The 19,012-nt window shown below is 49.6% G+C and overlaps 1 protein-coding gene across 4 annotated transcripts in view; it reads right to left on the bottom strand.

Moving 5' to 3' along the window:
* Window positions 1-19,012, bottom strand: part of LOC144509221 (mitogen-activated protein kinase kinase kinase 5-like) — a 186,962-nt gene that overhangs the window by 68,983 nt on the left and 98,967 nt on the right. For all 4 annotated transcript variants that reach the window (XM_078237733.1, XM_078237734.1, XM_078237735.1 and 1 more), the window contains 6 exons: window positions 16,828-16,940; window positions 13,174-13,333; window positions 11,260-11,413; window positions 10,428-10,535; window positions 8,465-8,514; window positions 6,913-7,008 (listed from right to left, as the gene is read on the bottom strand). In XM_078237733.1, coding sequence (XP_078093859.1) covers window positions 6,913-7,008; window positions 8,465-8,514; window positions 10,428-10,535; window positions 11,260-11,413; window positions 13,174-13,333; window positions 16,828-16,940 — 681 coding nt within the window. The remainder of the gene's footprint in view (window positions 1-6,912; window positions 7,009-8,464; window positions 8,515-10,427; window positions 10,536-11,259; window positions 11,414-13,173; window positions 13,334-16,827; window positions 16,941-19,012) is intronic.

The raw sequence follows: 19,012 nt of genomic DNA, 5'->3' as shown, positions 1-19,012 counted from the left end.
TCCTTCAACAGCACCTTCAAAACCTGCAAGTACCCAGGAGTACAAGAGCAGCAGATACATGGAACCCCACCTCCAGCCAGTTCCCCTCCGCGTCACACACCATTCTGACTTGAAAATATAATGCCATTCCTTCACTGTCGCTGCGTCAAAATCCTGGAACTCCATCACTAACAGCACTGCGGGTGTATCTACACCACGTGGACTGCAGCAAGTCTAGAAGGCAGCTGGCACAGTGGTTAGCACTGCTGCCTCACAGTGCCAGGGACCTGGGTTCAATTCCCGGCTCGGGTCACTGTCTGTGTGGAGTTTGCACGTTCTCCCCATGTCTGCGTGAGTTTCCTCCCGGTGCTCCGGTTTCCACCCACAGTCCAACAATGTGCAGCTGAGGTTGAGTTGCCATGAAATTGCCCCTAAGTGTCAGGGGGATTAGCAGGGTAAATACGTTGCATTATGGGAATAGGGCCTGGGTGGGATTGTTGTCGGTACAGGCTCGATGGGCTAAATGGCCTCCTTTTGCACTGTAGGGATTCTGTGATTCTATGATAATCCTCCATGTCCCAAACACAAAGTGCTCATCGTGTGGTCTTTATCTGAGCACACATATAGCAACATCCCAGTGCATCATGGGTGCGAGTGCAGCCCTGCTCATTGTTGTGACTCAGGTCAATGCGACAGGAAAAAAAAACAGAAAATCCTTCTCTAAAATAAAAACAGAAAGTGCTGGAAAAACTCAACAAGTCTACTAGCATCAGTATTAAAAAAACAGAGTCATCGTTTCGAGTCTGTATGACTCTTTTTCAGAGCTAAAGAGAGAGAGAAATGTGATGGATTTTATACTCTTTAAGAAGAGTAGAGCAATTGGAGCAAAGCCCAAGGTCTGGGTAGGAGAGGTTGGAAAAGATGTTTGGCGCTCAATATAAAGGAAGTGTTAATAGCATTGTTGAAGACTCAAAAAGTTGCTGATAGGGGCATAAAGGTAAGAATATGTCAATAGCAGAATAAAGATCAAAGTTCTGTGAAAACTGGGAGGGGGTTGCATTGGGATGAAACATTTTTGGATTAAAAAAAGGGTCAGGATGGCAGAGAAAGTTCACAGTCTGAATTTGCTGAACTCAGACGGCTGAGGGTGGCATGGTGGGTTGAGTTTGTGTCTTTATATGTCCTGTTTGTGAACAGAATTCCTACTCACCTGAAGAAGGAGCTTGGGGCTCCGAAAGCTTGTGTGGCTATTGCTACCAAATAAACCTGTTGGACTTTAACCTGGTGTTGTTAAACTTCTTACTGTGTTTACCCCAGTCCAATGCCAGCATCTCCACATGGTGGCACAGTGGTTAGCACTGCTGCCTCACAGCACCAGGGACCTGGGTTCAATTCCGGCCTTAGGTGACTGTCCGTGTGGAGTTTGCACATTGTCCTCATGTCTGCGTGGGTTTCCTCCGGGTGCTCCGGTTTCCTCCCACAGTCCAAAGATGTGCCGGTTAGGTGGATTGTGTCAGGGGGATTAGCAGGGTAAATATGAGGGGTTACGGGGATAGGGCCTGGGTGGGATTGTTGTCAGTGCAGACTCGATGGGCTGAATGGCCTCCTTCTGCACTGTAGGGATTGTATGAAGGTGAGGTCCTGTTCCTTTGGTTTGTGTTGAGCTTCACATTACAGCAGATCTAGGATGGACATGTGGGCATGAAAGCTACGTTAAAATGGCAAACAATAAGAAGGTTTGGGTCATGCCTGCAGACACACCAAAGGTATTCTGCAAAGCGGTCACCCAGTCTGCGTTTAATCTCCGCAGTGTAGAGGAGACCACATTGGAGCAGCATTTTCCTCCTGTACTTTGGAAAGCTCCATCACCGCAATGAGAGGTCCTGTCTGCTCGATAAACATAAAATATCTCAGGGCCGCTGTACGTGACATCGGGCACAGGAAGTCTCAACCCTAAAGCGTGGCGGATCCTGCAGAACGACTGCATCTTTCTAAACTGAGACAGACGGATAGATTTTTGTTAGGTTAAGGATATCAGGAGATAAGCAGGAAAATTAGGCTGAGGTACAGATCAACCATGATCCAATTGAATGGTGGAGCAGATTCTTCATTAACAAGGGGGTGAAAGGTCATCCAGGGGAGGCGGGAATGTGGGGTTGAGATCGCAATCAGATCGGCCATGATCTGGTTCGAGGGGCCTACTCCTCCTCCTAATTCCTATGCTTGTCTGTCGGCCTGAGGGGCTGAATGGCCTCCTCCTGTTGCTAGGAATCCTGGTCTGTTTGTGGGAAAATACAAAACTGGGGCCAGTTTATATCAGACGATTAATAATAAATCCAACAGGAAAGGAGGAGACACATTATTTTCGGAAAATGGAAATTCCCACCACGGGAAGTGGGTTGATGAAAATAAATTAAATGCTTTGAAAGGAGTGCAAATGAGTGCATGAGGGAAAAAGAGATTAGAAATGTACATTGAAAGTCTGAGATGAGATGGCTGGAATGGAACTCGTCTAGAGTATAACCACGATGCTAAATACTCTTTGTAAAAGAGTCACCTTATGAGTTGCTAACGTATGTGAATTTTAGTGGCAATACTGGAGGTGGACAATGGGGGGCGATAGATTTCCATGCGAGCAATAATCAGTGCCAAACGCGTAGGTTACTCACTGGGACAATGACATATTTTTCTGACGAAGGAGCAGCGCTCCGAAAGCTTATGGTATTTGCTACCAAATAAACCTGTTGGACTTTAACCTGGTGTTGTGAGACTTCTTACAATGACATAACAACAGATGCTTTCTTTTGTGGCAGCCAGCAATTATTATTATTTCAAGTTCTCTTAACTGATGAATAGCAGCTTTTTATATTTTTCCTGGAAATGATCTAATGAACAGTCACACTAATTTGTAAATTCTTTCACTCTGTGTGCGTGTGGAGACAGTGAAGCTGGAAGCCAGAGCTCGATGGTTCACTGGGAGAGAGACTACATCTGGGAGCAAGAAAAAGCAGCACTTTCAATTGAAAGACAGCCCGCCAGTGATCTTTGATTAATTCATCCTCAAGGTGTGAGCGCCGCTGGAGAGGCCAACATTTATTGTCCATGTTTCTGTCCCTAATTGCGCTTGAGAATCATAGAATCCTACAGTGCAGAAGGAGGCTGTACGGCCCATTGAGATACCCAGGCCCTATCCCCATGACCCCATGCATTTACCCTAGCTAATCCCCCTGATACTAAGGGACAATTTAACATGGCCAATCCACCTAATCCGCTTTGGACTGTGGGAGGAAACTGGAGGGCCCGGAGGAAGCCCACGCAGACACGGGGAGAATGTGCAAACTCCACACAGACAGTCACCTCGAGAATTGAACCCGGGCCCCTGGAGCTGTGAGGCAGCAGTCCTGATCACTGTGCCACCGCGCCACCTTCAGAGATGGTGGTGAGCCACCATCTTGAATCGCTGCAGTCCCTAAGGTGTAGGTACACCCACAGCGCTGATAGAAAGGGAGTTCCAGGATTTTGACCCAGCGACAGTGAAGGAATGGTGATATATTTCCAAGTCAGGGTGGTGAGTGACTTGGAGGGGTATTCCAGCCAGTGGTGTTCGCCTGTGTCTGCTGCATCGTCATTCTAAGGGATAAAACAGTTGCAGGTTTGGAAGGTGCTGTTGAAGAAATCTTGGCAAATTGCTCAAGCGCATCTTGTAGATGATGCACATGTCTGACTCTGTGCATCACGGTTGGAGGGAGGGAATGTGTGTGGATGTGGTGCCAACCAAGGTGGCTGCCTTGTCCTGGATGGTGTCGGGCTTGAGTATTGTTGGAGCTGCACTCACCGAGACAAGTAGAATAATCCATCACACTCCTGACTTGTGTCTTGGAGATGGTGGCAGGCTTTGGGGAGTCAGGAGGTGAGTTATTCACTGCAGAATTCCCAACATCTGACCTGCTCTGGTAGCCACAGTATTTTTATGGCTAGTCCAGTTCAGTTTCTGGTCAATGGTAACCCCCAGGATGTTGTTAGTGGCGGATTCAACAATGGCAATTTCAAAGAACAAAGAAAATTACAGCACAGGAACAGGCCCTTCGGCCCTCCATGCCTGCACCGACCATGCTCCCCGACTTAACGAAAACTCCCTACCCTTCCGGGGACCATATCCCTCTATTTCCATCCTATTCATGTACATGTCAAGACGCCCCTTAAAAGTCACTACCGTATCCGCTTCCACTACCTCCCCCGGCAACGAGTTCCAGGCACCCACTACTCTCTGTGTAAAATATCTGCCTCATACATCTCCTTTAAACCTTGCCCCTCACACCTTAAACCTATGCCCCCTAGTCATTGACTCTTCCACCCTGGAAAAAAGCTTCTGACTATCCACTCTGTCCATGCCTCTCATAATCTTGTAGACTTCTGTCAGGTCGCCCCTCAACCCCCGTCGCTCCATTGAGAACAGACCAAGTTTCTCCAACCTCTCCTCATAGCTAATGCCCTCAATACCAGGCAACATCCTGGTAAATCTTTTCTGTACCCTCTCCAAAGCCTCCACATCCTTCTGGTAGTGTGGCGACCAGAATTGATCACCATATTTCATTGAATGTCCAGTGGTGATGGCTAGGTCCTCGCTTGTTGGGGATAATCATTGCCTGGCACTTGTGTGGAGTGAATATTCCTCACATTGGTGAGGGGGGAGTCGCAGGAGCAGAGAGTGATGTTTGGGAAAAGGGTGGGTCTGAAGGGACGAGAGGGAAATAAAAAGGCAAAAAGGTTAAGGGAAGAAATTCAAGAGCCCAGCAGCAGGGTGGCTGAGGTCTGCCAATGGTGGGGAAATGGGTGGGGATGCGGGGTGGGCAGTCCAAAGAGGGCAGAGTCAGACAGAATGGAGAATTGTACGTTACAGAAATATGGATAAGCAACACCCCAGAGCATAAGTGAAGAGTGAGTGGGCTGGTGTGGGAATAGGTAGAGATAACAGAGTGTTAGATGACAGAAGAGAATTATTGAGTCTGGAGGTAATGGATGAGAATTTCAACATGAAGTCAGCTGAGGAAGAGCTGACGTTAGGACAGAGGGGGATGGGTGGCGTTAGCGCAGTGGGGGGATTGATGGCCATTGGACAGTGGAAGTGGTCATTAGGCAGTGGGGGAGTGGGTGGGTGGCCATTGGGGGGGGGGGGGGGGGCCATTAGGCAGTGGGGGGCGGGTGGTGAAAGTGTAGTTAGAGTTCAGAGGAACAGTAGCCTTGTCGTCATTTAACAGCCAATTGATCATTTATTGGCTAGAGGTAGGATTTCCACTCCTCGGGCACAGGAAGTCCCTCCTCAGAGGTTGGCAGCTCCTGAAGTGCCCAGAATGCCAGCAGTAACCTTGGCCACTGCTGATACTACGTTCGGGCTGTGATGGATTGGGGTTTTGTATGTGTTTGGGGGTTGGCAAGTGGGGACAGGCTTTGAGAGACTATGGGAGAGGGGGGAACCTGGGGAGGGGGGAACCTGGGGAGGGGGAAACCTGGGGAGGGGGGAACCTGGGGAGGGGGGAACCTGGGGAGGGGGAAACCTGGGGAGGGGGGAACCTGGAGAGGGGGGAACCTGGAGAGGGGGGAACCTGGAGAGGGGGGAACCTGGAGAGGGGGGAAACTGGGGAGGGGGGAACCTGGAGAGGGGGGAACCTGGGGAGGGGGGAACCTGGAGAAGGGGGAACCTGGAGAAGGGGGAACCTGGAGAGGGGGGAACCTGGAGAGGGCGGAACCTGGAGAGGGGATACGTTACTCCTTGGGAGGGGCCTTCCAAAGGTTTCAGGGGACCAACTAAGGAAGAGACGCCACAACCACCAGCCCACTCAGAAAAACCTGCCAGGCTGGCCGCTTGGCGTGGGCCTCTCTCGCTGACAGTAGTGGAGAGACAGTGCCTTTAAGTGGGCATTAATTGACCATTTAAGGCTTCAATTGGTCCATTGGCAGTCAGCGTGGCCGCACCACCATCGCCGCTGGTGAAATTACAGTGAGTGGGAGGGTGGACGGGCCAGTTGTGGGCAGTCTAACTAGTACCCCCCCTCCCCGCCACTACCTTCAAAGCTTCCTGTGGGGAAACCTGAGACCCACCCCGGCGACACCCACACACCCCAGCGACACCCACACACCCCGGCGAGACCCAAACCGGCAACACCCACCAACCCCAGTGACACCCACCCTGGCGACACCCGCCCACCCTGGTGACACCCACCCCACCCCGGCGAGACCCACCCACCCCAGCGGGACCAACCCCGGCAAGATCCACCCAACCCCGACAAGACTCACCCTGGCGACACCCACTCACCCCGGTGGGACCCACACACCCCGGCGAGAACCACCCCACCCAGGCGACACCCCACCCCCGCGACCCCCCACCCAGGCGACACCCATCTCACTGAAACCCGGTCTGGTGAGACCCGGTCCAAGATACAAAAGAAATTTGTAAAAATAATCACAGGACTCAGTGATTATAAATTCCCAGAAAGAGTGAACAAGCTGGGGCTTAATTCTTTCTCCAGAATACAGAAAGACTTGCCAGAGGATTAATGGCAGAGTTCAATAGGGTAAGGCAAAAAGGAAATGCTTCTACTTCCAGGAAAGATCTTAACTCGGAGCCACAAGTGTGAGATCAGCGCTCATTATTCCAACAGACAAATCAAGATGAACATCTTCACCTGGGGACTGGTGGGATTGTGGAAATCACGAACACATCAAGTCATTAAGATGAACAGCAGAGGTAGCTTTAAAGGGAATCTAGATAATGACGTGAATAAGGGAAGTGCAGGACATGTTAACATAGTTAGATAAAGGGAAGTGAGAGGAGGCTTTATGTGTGGGGCATACCCAGCAGTATGGAGCTGTCTGTCTGAATGGCCTGTTTATGTGCAGTATGTAATGCTAGGTGTGTAACTCCGTCAGCCCTACCTTTTACAGTGTAGTTCAGTTGGAAAGTAGAGTTGGAAGTCGTCAGAGTTGTGCAGAACGTAGAGGAAGCAGCAACGCTCGTTACACTTTGAGACGCTGGAAAAGAAGAAACATCACAGCTCAAGATCAACTCTGGCATCTTGGGGGGAATTTTTCAGTCCAGCCCACCATGGGAATCTTAGTGGGCGGGGGCGTACCATGCAAAGATCCATTGACCTTGGGGGGAGCGCGGCTGGAAAATCTTGCCCTATAACACAGCAGCCGCTTGCGAGAGCTCAGCCTGGGCCAGAGCTGGCATGTTGCAAGGTTGGACAGGGTGGGCACAGGATGAGACATGTCTGCTGCTGGCACCATCGGGGGCCAGGACTGGCTAACAGCCCTCATACTGTCCAATACCCACTGGTCCTATCGGACAATCCCCTTCCTCTCTCACTGGGCACTAAGAGCAGGATTCTCTGGCCGTGCTCGCCTGGAAAATCCCGCCCGAGGTCAATGGGCCTTTGTATGGTTCCCCCCCTCTCCCATCCCCGCCCGCCCACTACGATTGCCGTGGCTGGCGAGACGGGAAAATTCCCCCCAAGTCTTTCTTCCTGCCATTGTACCAATTGGCCTGCCGACTGTGCTTGAATATATTTCCGGAGGTTTCATCACATGACTTGCCATTAGTTGGCCAACATATCCATCCTCATGATGCATTGCCTTTCTGAGCCAATCGGCAAGCAGAAAGATCAATGCCCAATTGGACAGTGCTTGACTATCGAGCAAACACTGTTTTGCCCCATATTCAAAATTTATTTATCTGGGAAAGAGAATTCTTCAAATAAATAATAAAGAACGATAAAGAACGATCTTTTCTAATGTTCTGGAGACGGATCTTCAATTCTTAGAGAATCCAAGGCAATCCTGGAGTGTTGGCAACCCTTTTTCCGGATTCAATAAATTCTGCTCCATGGTATACTGAAGGCCTGAGGTGGGAGTTCAGCTGTTAAGCTAAATGTTAGGCACAAGATTACACTTGGAATTATAACTGGCTCCTCCTTTACTTATCTTATTCTCCCCCATGCTTTTGCTTTCCTTCAGGGTCAAAATACCTGTTTCATTCCTTTAAAACGCTTGGATCATTTCCAATATTCATCTTGTTTGGTTGGGAACAGATTGTTCCCCCGTGTTCAGTCCTGGAACGAGGACTGCCAAGCGTACAGAGAAGATTAAAGATTAATCTCCTGGAAATTGCAGGGAGGAACAAAAAAAAAATTAAACAGGGGCGATAAATAAAAAAAAGCGTGATTCATTATAATATTCTCTGAGGACCTCTGTCGATTAGTTATAAACAACATTGGAAATGGGAGGGGACTGTTTTGACCGGACGGGAGTGTTTGAAATCATGTGATGTGAACTCCAGGAATTCATTCAAGTAGGATTGGCAATTTGGGACACAGCAGATTGCAAGGCCCCATGGCCTGAGTCGAGTTTCCAGAAAGTTCCCCATATTGGACAAAACTTTTCTCTGAGATGGTCGCAATTCTTTGGGTGGGTTTCTCCCTGGGCTTACCTCACACCACGGATGGAGGCGGCACTGAAGGTCCATGAGTGGATTCCACTCTGTTGATAAAACGGACACCATTAGAGAGCTGATTAAAGATAATCATCAATTCTACTGTTATAATTCCCTGCATGACAACTTCAAGGATCTTATCCATTGACGCTGTCTATACTTCCCACTGCCTCGGAAAAGCTGCCAGCATAATCAAGGACCCCACGCACCCCAGACATTCTCTCTTCCACCTTCTCCCAACGGGAAAAAGATACTAAAGTCGGAGGTACCAACCGACTCAAGAACAGCTTCTTCCCTGCTGCTGTCAGATTTTTGAATGGACCTACCTTGCATTAAGCTGATCTTTCTCTACCCCCTCGTTATGGCCATAACACTACATTTTGCACTCTCTCCTTTCCTTCTCCCCTATGTACTCTATGAACGGTATTGTGATAATATAATCTGGGCCTAAGTTTAAGGCTGATTAAATTGGATATCCTAAATTAAAGAATTGGGCATATTAAAATCAAACAGTCAAACCTCGGGCAGGCCAATTGTACAAATACACAAACATGTGTATGTGACCCATCAATCATCCATCAAAGGTCGTTGCACTCTACTGATACTTAGCAGGAGATCATTGCACCCCATTGAAATGCACCGGCCTATTGTTAGAAGCCCAGATCGGGCCAGACTTTCTGTCACCGGGAGTTCCTGCAGTTACCTTATCTGACAACAGGTTACATGTAAGCAACAGCATGGAGATGGACACCTGGGGGTGGACCCTGGTGTCCTGTCAGGCAGACATCAAGAAACCCACTGGGTATTGGAACCCCATCCAGGGACCTCATTGGCCGGAAGCCAGAGAAGTTTCTGGAAAGGCAAGCAGGCAGGGGGATAAAGGTACACATCTCAGTCACATCAGCAGCGAAGACTCGACGAGGGAGGTGACCTTGACCATCCGGAAGACTGACCAGAGAAGGAAGGAAGGAAGAAGCTGCCATTGAGACTCACCTTCGTGACGACAGACCAGAGGGACTCAGAGAATCGAGCCTGCAGTTTAACCAAGCCATCTTTGCGGGTAGTATACTTGAATCTGGGGTATCCTCTTGTTTTATGTGGGTAATTTAAGGGTTAATAGTGTTATTATTAATAAACTTATTGAACCTTTACTGGCGTTTGTCCTTTGTCCATCTTGCAAATAAGGGCACCGGGGTAAAACCTTGGAGTAAGTAAACTGTTTGAAAGTATCTGAGAATTAACAGGTACAACAGTGTGCTTTGTCTATGGAGCGCAAGAAACAATGGCCGAAATTCTCCAGCCATTCACACCGGTGGGATTCTCCAATCCGCTATCAAATGACATGCCACCTCCCACTGGTGGGAAACACGCGGCTGGGAGGTTGGAGAATCTCAGCCAATACTTTTCACTGTATACCAATACGTGTGACAATAATAAATCAAATCAAATCAGAAAAAAGGATTTGGAAATGAGAAAAAGGGCGAGGGCCCCAACCTCATCCCAATTTCCCGGTTGTGGGATCTTTATTCGCAGTGGGCTCTGGGTGAAATTCACACGGGACTTTCCATTGTCATATCCAAGGAAACGGGGGTGTCTGGAAATGAAGGATATCGACGACTGAAGGTCGAAACATTCACTCGGTAGGAAATCAGGAGCCAACAGGGCCCCACTCAGCCAGCCAATCTGTAATGCTCAAAAAACATACCCAGCAAGATTCTATCAATCTCAGTTCCCATTGGCTCTCAGTGCCTGGTGGGTGAGAGCTCCAGTTATCCTTTGACCTTTGTGTCAGAAATAGAAGCCAGGTTGATGGACAATTGAACTCTTTAAGCAGCGGTATCACCTCCTGACTCACCCATTATGTGACTGCCACAATTCACCAATATCTTCATAAGACTTTACCACAAATCACTCGGTGCTGGGCAGAGATATTTGACGGTGATATGTGATGTTGAGTTACCTTTTCATCAGGTGAGACATGCCACATGCTCACTGCCCTGTCCTCGTCACGGTCGTTCACAGTCAGGTGGGTCGGTTGGAAGACCTTTGTTGGCTCCAGGATGAGCACCTGTTGGTGAGAGTTGAGCTTTTAAACAAGGGCACTAAACAAATTGTCAAATTCTTTGCTATTCAGATTTGGAACATTGTCCAACCTGTGAGAGCTAACTGGGCCCCAGCCAGGGACTAAACCTGGAATTGTCCTGATTATATATCACGGTCAACATGCTGCAAATGGGGGAACCCAAATCGGGGGGGGGTTTACCACTGGCTTTAGGTTTGTGGCACAAATTGTCTCCATTGTGTAGCATCTCAGACAGTCCAATCGAAAATGTAGCAGGTCATGGTGTGTACAGCACACACTGCCTCTGCATCATCAGCTATACATGTTTACCCAGCACATACCTGTTCCCAGCTAATAGTATGTTCCCAGCCACTGGTGGTAGCTTGTACGCAGCTGGTAGCATGTACCCAGTCAGTACTGTGTACCCCTAGGTGGCAGTGGCTGCCCGGGTGGCAGTGTGCACCCAGGTGGCAGCGTGCGCCCAGGTGGCAGCGTGCGCCCAGGTGGCAGCACGCGCCCAGGTGGCAGCACGCGCCCAGGTGGCAGCGTGTGCCCGGGTGGCAGCACGCGCCCAGGTGGCAGCGCGTGCCCAGGTGGCAGCGTGTGCCCGGGTGGCAGCACGCGCCCAGGTGGCAGCGTGTGCCCGGGTGGCAGCACGCGCCCAGGTGGCAGCGTGTGCCCGGGTGGCAGCACGCGCCCAGGTGGCAGCGTGCCTACATGATTCTCTTACCAGGAATTTATCGGTGGGCTCTTTGTCTCTGCAGATTGACAGTAAGAATTTCATCCAGAACTCCACCAATTCTTGTTTGACTGAAGGTTGCTCGTTGGTCTCGGTTCTGAAGCGTTTGTAGAGCAGGTAGGTTTCCATTGCTGATGCCAGGTACCTTGAGGAGAAAAAGACAGGCTGAGGAGTGGGAGGAGTCAAAAGCACAAACCTAACAGAGGTTTTTATTAAACACAGAGTGTCTAGTTGCTGGGTAAGCTGAGAGGAAGTAGGAAGTTTAACAACACCAGGTTAAAGTACAACAGGTTTATTTGGTAGCAAAAGCCACACAAGCTTTCGGAGCCCCAAGCCCCTTCTTCAGGTGAGTCAGGAGCTTGGGGCTCTGAAACCTTGTGTGGCTTTTGTTACCAAATAAACCTGTTGGACTTTAACCTGGTGGTTGTTAAACCTCTTACTGTGTTTACCCCAGTCCAACGCCAGCATCTCCACATCATAAGCTGAGAGGAATCAGTGCTGGGAATGGAAATCAAGTGGCCAGTACCCCCATCGCAAAATCCCAACTGCAGAGCAAAGTCCCGCAGTGGGACAGGCCAACCTCGGGTGCTGCCTCCTGCATGAATGTGAGGCATTCTCACTGCGGCTTTGAGCCAGTTCAAACTTTGTGAGAAATGGTGAACTGTGCTGGACTGCAGCAGGGATTGCACCAAACCTCTTCTCCTCCCTCTTCTGGCCAGCCACAGAGCTGAATCCTTGATACAAGCACAGCACAATTCATCAAACTCTTCACCCAGCTACTGGCAATGAGCTCTCTTGCTTAGCCTGGAGCCTGCCGTACCTCTGTAAAACGGTTCAGGTTTCGACCAGAGGCATTCCTTCATTCAGCTCCGGGCCCCAATCACACTTCACTCTGGTGTAAAGGCAGTTAGAATCATAGAAACCCTACAGTGCAGAAGGAGGCCATTTGGCCCATCGAGTCTGCACCGACCACAATCCCACCCAGGCCCTACCCCCACATATTTACCCACTAATCCCTCTAACCTACGCATCTCAGGGGCAATTTTAACCTGGCCAATCAACCTAACCCGCACATCTTTGGAGTGTGGGAGGAAACCGGAGCACCCGGAGAAAACCCACGCAGACACGAGGAGAATGTGCAAACTCCACACAGACAGTGACCCGAGCCGGGAATCGAACCCGGGACCCTGGAGCTGTGAAGCAGCAGTGCTAACCACTGTGCTAGTTGTTACATTCTGCAACTTCACTGGGGGGAAGGAAGCCCTGGCGTGGTTAAACACGCAACCAGAAAGCTTTGCCAGTTGTGGCAAGTAACCCACACATACACACACACATGCACGCACGCAAGTGCACACACATGCACACACCGCATGCACGCACGGTACGCACGCACAGCATGTACACACTATTCTGGATTTCTTGCCCATACCTAATTGCCTTTGAACTGTGGGCAGGTAGGAAGGAATGGAGGGTTCCCTTTCAGGGTGTCACCCCGTGATTGGCAGAGGGCAGCCCCCGAAGAGTGATCCGCACTTCCATCCTGTCCTTTGAAGACATTATTTAAAACAATTGAGCTGCCCGCTCTCGCCCAGCTACCCACGCCAAACATCTTATGGCACGGACAGTGTGTTATCAGGGCAGTTGGCTTGACAATAAACTAATGGCTCTCGGTTACTTCTTAAAAAGTGGGTGGGTGGGTGGGTGGGCTACCTATTTTGGCACTCACCCAGCTGCCACTTTATGGGGGGTGAGCTCGGGGTGGGTGGGAAAGTGGTGGGGTAGGCACCAGCGCTATTCTATCTGCTCCCCTTTCCGCCTGAAACACACACACTATTACACAGCCCTGTCTCTCTGAAGCACAAGGTGAGATTGCTGCAACCTTCTCCCGTCCTAACGCTGACTTACCAGACAGGTGCATTCAGTCGGTACAGCTTTTCTGAGGCCTGAATGATCTTCATTTGGTCGTTGAATAAGATGCTGGCGCCAAAAAAGAAGCCGACATCCCAATAGAACTGCATCTTCTCCAGACTTCCCTTCCGTCCCAGTAAGCTGCTCAGTTTCATTCCTGCACAAAGCCCCAGAAAAACAGTTCCATTAGGACCCAGGTCCCAGACAGCATCTCTGACATGTTGGGAGCCAGTCTAAAGAGGCCCCACTTTGACCATCGCTGATGCTCCATTCCTCACAAAGAATTGGCAAAAATGTCTGTGCTCTGATCGTAAAACACCATTGTCAAGTAAGCACGTTGAAAGGCTTGATCTGACTCATTTCTGTTCACTTAGAAATCTCTATTGAAACATATTACACTCCAACATATCCAGAACTACTAAAATATCCCCGAGAACATATAGTGGGAACAGAATGACACACACTGCTATTCGTGTACAAATGTGTCAGCAATCTCTGGTGAGCAAGAGAAACATAGAAGATAGGAACTGGAGGAGGCCATTCGGCCCTTCAAGCCTACTGTGCCATTCATTATGATCATCCGACAGTCTAATCCCGCCTTCCCCCCATATCCTTTGATCCCTTTTGCCCCAAGAACTACATCTAACTCCCTCTTGAAAACAGGGCAGGATTTTCTGGCCGCGCTCACCTCAAAACCAGAAAATCCCGCCCAAGGTCAACGGACCTTTGCATGTCTGCCCACCCCCACCCCCCACCCAACCCAACCCCCCCCCCACCACCCACCCTACCAACCGCCCGCTACAATTCTCCTGGCAGGCGGGAGGGGAAAATCCCCCCCAACAGTGTTTCGGCCTCGACAGCTTTTTGTGCTGGAGAATTCCACAGGCTGACAACTCTCTGGGTGAAGAAACCCAGCGAATGACCAATTATCAGGTTTCTGGCTGATGGGCGGCATGTAGCACAGTGGTTAGCACTGCTGCCTCACAGCGTCAGGGAACCGGGTTCGATCCTCGGCTCGGGTCACTCTCTGTGCAGAGTCTGCACATTTTCCCCGTGTCCGCGTGGGTTTTCTCCGGGTGCTCCGGTTTCCTCCCACAATCCAAAGATTAGGTTGATTGGCCATGCTAAATTGTCACTTGGTGTCAGGGGGACCAGCAGGGTCAATATGTGGGGTTACGGGAATAGGGCCTGGGTGGGATTGCAGTCAGTGAAGACTCGATGGGCCAAATGGCCTCCTTCTGCACTGTAGGGATTCTATGATTTCCGCCATTTCACCAGCTCCTACAATAGCTTCATGTAAATGGCATCTTGTGCCTGACATCATCCAGCTTCGTCTTTTGTATTTGAGTAAGTCTCGAATACTAATGTGGTGCTATGTTTATGAGCCTTAGCTTTGGACTGTCCACAGGTGCAAGTTTCTCTACTTCTATTCTATTAACTCCCTTTATAACTTTAAACAACTTTATCTGAATCAGCTTTCTCTTTCCCAGAGAAAACAGCCTCAGCCAGTTCAGTCTTTCCTGAGAGTTATAAACTCTCAGTTAACATACAAACATATAAATTAAGAGCAGGAGTAGGCCATTCGGCCCCTCAAGCCTGCTCCACCATTAAATAATGGGAGAGCAGTCTTGATCTGATTGTAACCTCAATTCCACATTCCTGCCAACCCTCCGATAACCCTTCACCTCCTTGTTAGTCAAGAATCTATCTACCCCTGCCTTAAAAATATTCAATAACCTGCCTCCAGATCTCTGGGGAACAGTTTCAAAGACTCACCACCCTCTGAGAGAAAACATTCCTCCTCATCTCCGTCTTAGATGGGAGACCTCTTATTTCTAAACTGAAAATGTTCGGGTATGATTCCTGCAAACATTGTTTACCCCTCTTACCATGGTCCTAATACCCAGAAGGATAAACCAGTAAAGCTTGGGAAAAGACTTGGACTGATCCAAACTGGTCTGGTCTTAAAATAGAGCTGTAGTTTGGAACATGACCAGTCATTTGCACTTTTTACTGGTTCATCCTTCTGGGATATTCTTTCTGTAATCCGGAGACAATCTGTAAAACAGAGCAAACAAGTCTGGGACAATGCTTCAAGATGAATCATGACACTCAGACAATGGGTTTAAATCGATGAAAAATGAACTGATTTTGGAAGACGCTCCCTTACCCAAGAGAAGTGATTGCTTTGCATACATGTGTAAGCAGGGTAATGGAGCAGAAACACTCTGGGATGGGTCACTTGAGCTGTGCAAATAATTATTTGTGAATGGATGAGCTCAAATGGGCTCTGTAGCCTTTTCACATCATATTTATCTTGGGATCAAGTAACATTTACCATATGGGTACAAAGCATCTCCAGTAAACTTTATTTTGAACTATGTAAACACTCTATTAACTTGCCGCAAACACTTGAAAATGCTGCAGAATCTTTACCGTACAATGATGTAAGATTTCTGTGGTTGAATCAACACCAACATGACTCCGGATATTAAAACCTATTTCACGAGGAGAGGTGAAGGGTTTACTGCAGTTTGATGCTAATGGTTGTGTGCTCCTGGGTGGACAGATGGCACGATTGAACTCCTGTGTGAAGTCTGTTTGCAGAGTGTGGGGCCTGAATTGAAAACCACTCTTGGAGTGTGCCCAGCTGGCGAGGCTGGCCTTTATTGCCCAACCCTAGTTGTCAAACCAGTTGGTCAAACTGCGTGGGTGTAACTTTGATTTCAATGGAAATAGCGAGGAGAGATGTACGCTGGTTGATTCGATAATCTCCCTTTTACATCCGTTGCAGGGAAAATGTTAGAAGCTATTCTTAAAGAAGTTACAGCAGGACTTGGAAAAATTCAAGGTAATCAGGCAGAGTAAACATGGTTTTGTGAAAGGGAAATCAGGTTTAACCAACTTATTGGAGTTCTTTGAGGAATTTGATTTGATTTGATTTATTATTGTCACATGTATTGGGGTAAAGTTTAAAAACTGAGTTTGTAAGCAGTTAAAAAGGCTGGAAGATTTGCTTCACTTGGAGCCATCGGGAGAAATATACAGTATAACCCTCACACTGAGAGATTAGAGGTTACCCGGCCAAAAAGTAAAAGGAAGCAACATGATTGGAGGCTGGGAATTGTAACTCTGTGAAGAATGCGATATGTGATAAGTAACAAGGCATCATTTGTTTCCACAGTATAATTTATAAGAAAATAATGATCGTCGATTATTTTTAGTCATTTGATGCAGTGAAGGTTTTCTGGAAGCATGAAGTTTCAAATCGTCACCCTTTCAGCTGATCATGGAGAAATTCAAATTTCAAGTTAATAAATCACATAATCCGTGGGGATGAGACTGCCAGAAAATACAAAAGCAAAACATTCCTGTTGCTAGAAATCTGAAATACAAACACAAAATGCTGGAAATACGAGGATCCGGCAGGATTTGTGGAGAGAGAATTAAACATTTCAGATTGGTAACTGCTTGGAGTACTGTGTTTGACCAGGTTCCACTCACACTGCATCCCACAAACAACCTGTCTTTCAAAAATGATCAGTGTCTACTCCTTTTCAAGACGGATTATATTGAGGCAAAGCTCCTTTGCAGGGCATGTGTTATTAACCAATGCCGTCGGAAGGTGATGATTCATGTTGTAAATGTTACCTATTTTACGAAGTTCAGCTGAGGTGTCGAATTGATGTCCTGCTGCCATGAGGAACACAGCGACATTGATTCCCGAGTGCAGTGTGGGCTCATGCTCAAAGGCCATCCCGTACCTGCAGAGAGACAGGACAGCAAAGTTATACAACACTAAAGCATTGGTTCTGATAACGATGTGACCATCCGCAACCATGGAATAACTGTGCCCTTAGTTACAGGACAGTCGGTGCTGGGTGTTACTGGACAGTCGGTGCTGGGTGTTACTGGACAGTCGGTGCTGGGCGTTACTGGACAGTCCGTGCTGGGTGTTACTGGACAGTCGGTGCTGGGTGTTACTGGACAGTCGGTGCTGGGCATTACTGGACAGTCGGTGCTGGGTGTTACTGGACAGTCGGTGCTGGGTGTTACAGGACAGTCGGTGCTGGGTGTTACAGGACAGTCGGTGCTGGGTGTTACTGGACAGTCGGTGCTGGGTGTTACTGGACAGTCCGTGCTGGGCGTTACTGGACAGTCGGTGCTGGGTGTTACTGGACAGTCGGTGCTGGGTGTTACTGGACAGTCGGTGCTGGGCATTACTGGACAGTCGGTGCTGGGTGTTACTGGACAGTCGGTGCTGGGTGTTACAGGACAGTCGGTGCTGGGCATTACTGGACAGTCGGTGCTGGGTGTTACAGGACAGTCGGTGCTGGGTGTTACTGGACAGTCGGTGCTGGGTGTTACTGGACAGTCGGTGCTGGGTGTTACTGGACAGTTGGTGCTGGGTGTTACTGGACAGTCCGTGCTGGGTGTTACTGGACAGATGGTGCTGGGTGTTACTGGACAGTCGGTGCTGGGTGTTACTGGACAGTCGGTGCTGGGCGTTACTGGACAGTCGGTGCTGGGTGTTACTGGACAGTTGGTGCTGGGTGTTACTGGACAGTCCGTGCTGGGTGTTACTGGACAGATGGTGCTGGGTGTTACTGGACAGTCGGTGCTGGGTGTTACTGGACAGTCGGTGCTGGGCGTTACTGGACAGTCGGTGCTGGGTGTTACTGGACAGTCGGTGCTGGGTGTTACTGGACAGTCCGTGCTGGGTGTTACTGGACAGTCGGTGCTGGGTGTTACTGGACAGTTGGTGCTGGGTGTTACTGGACAGTCGGTGCTGGGTGTTACTGGACAGTCGGTGCTGGGTGTTACTGGACAGTCGGTGCTGGGTGTTACTGGACAGATGGTGCTGGGTGTTACTGGACAGTCCGTGCTGGGTGTTACTGGACAGTCCGTGCTGGGCGTTACTGGACAGTCGGTGCTGGGTGTTACTGGACAGTCGGTGCTGGGTGTTACTGGACAGTCGGTGCTGGGTGTTACTGGACAGATGGTGCTGGGTGTTACTGGACAGTCGGTGCTGGGTGTTACTGGACAGTCCGTGCTGGGTGTTACTGGACAGTCGGTGCTGGGTGTTACTGGACAGTCGGTGCTGGGTGTTACTGGACAGTCCGTGCTGGGTGTTACTGGACAGTCCGTGCTGGGTGTTACTGGACAGTCCATGCTGGGTGTTGCTGGACAGTCGGTGCTGGGCGTTACTGGACAGATGGTGCTGGGTGTTACTGGACAGTCGGTGCTGGGTGTTACTGGACAGTCCGTGCTGGGCGTTACTGGACAGTCGGTGCTGGGCGTTACTGGACAGTCGGTGCTGGGTGTTACAGGACAGTCGGTGCTGGGCGTTACTGGACAGTCGGTGCTGGGTGTTACTGGACAGTCGGTGCTGGGCGTTACTGGACAGTCCGTGCTGGGCGTTACTGGACAGTCGGTGCTGGGCGTTACTGGACAGTCCGTGCTGGGCGTTACTGGACAGTCGGTGCTGGGCGTTACTGGACAGTCCGTGCTGGGCGTTACTGGACAGTCGGTGCTGGGTGTTACTGGACAGTCCGTGCTGGGTGTTACTGGACAGTCGGTGCTGGGTGTTACTGGACAGTCGGTGCTGGGTGTTACTGGACAGTCGGTGCTGGGTGTTACTGGACAGTCGGTGCTGGGTGTTACTGGACAGTCCGTGCTGGGTGTTACTGGACAGTCGGTGCTGGGCGTTACTGGACAGTCGGTGCTGGGTGTTACTGGACAGTCCGTGCTGGGTGTTACTGGACAGTCGGTGCTGGGTGTTACTGGACAGTCGGTGCTGGGTGTTACTGGACAGTCGGTGCTGGGTGTTACTGGA

Source organism: Mustelus asterias, chromosome 21 (genome assembly GCF_964213995.1).
Source record: "Mustelus asterias chromosome 21, sMusAst1.hap1.1, whole genome shotgun sequence".
Classification (NCBI taxonomy): domain Eukaryota; kingdom Metazoa; phylum Chordata; class Chondrichthyes; order Carcharhiniformes; family Triakidae; genus Mustelus; species Mustelus asterias.
This window is presented reverse-complemented; position numbering and strand designations above follow the sequence as displayed.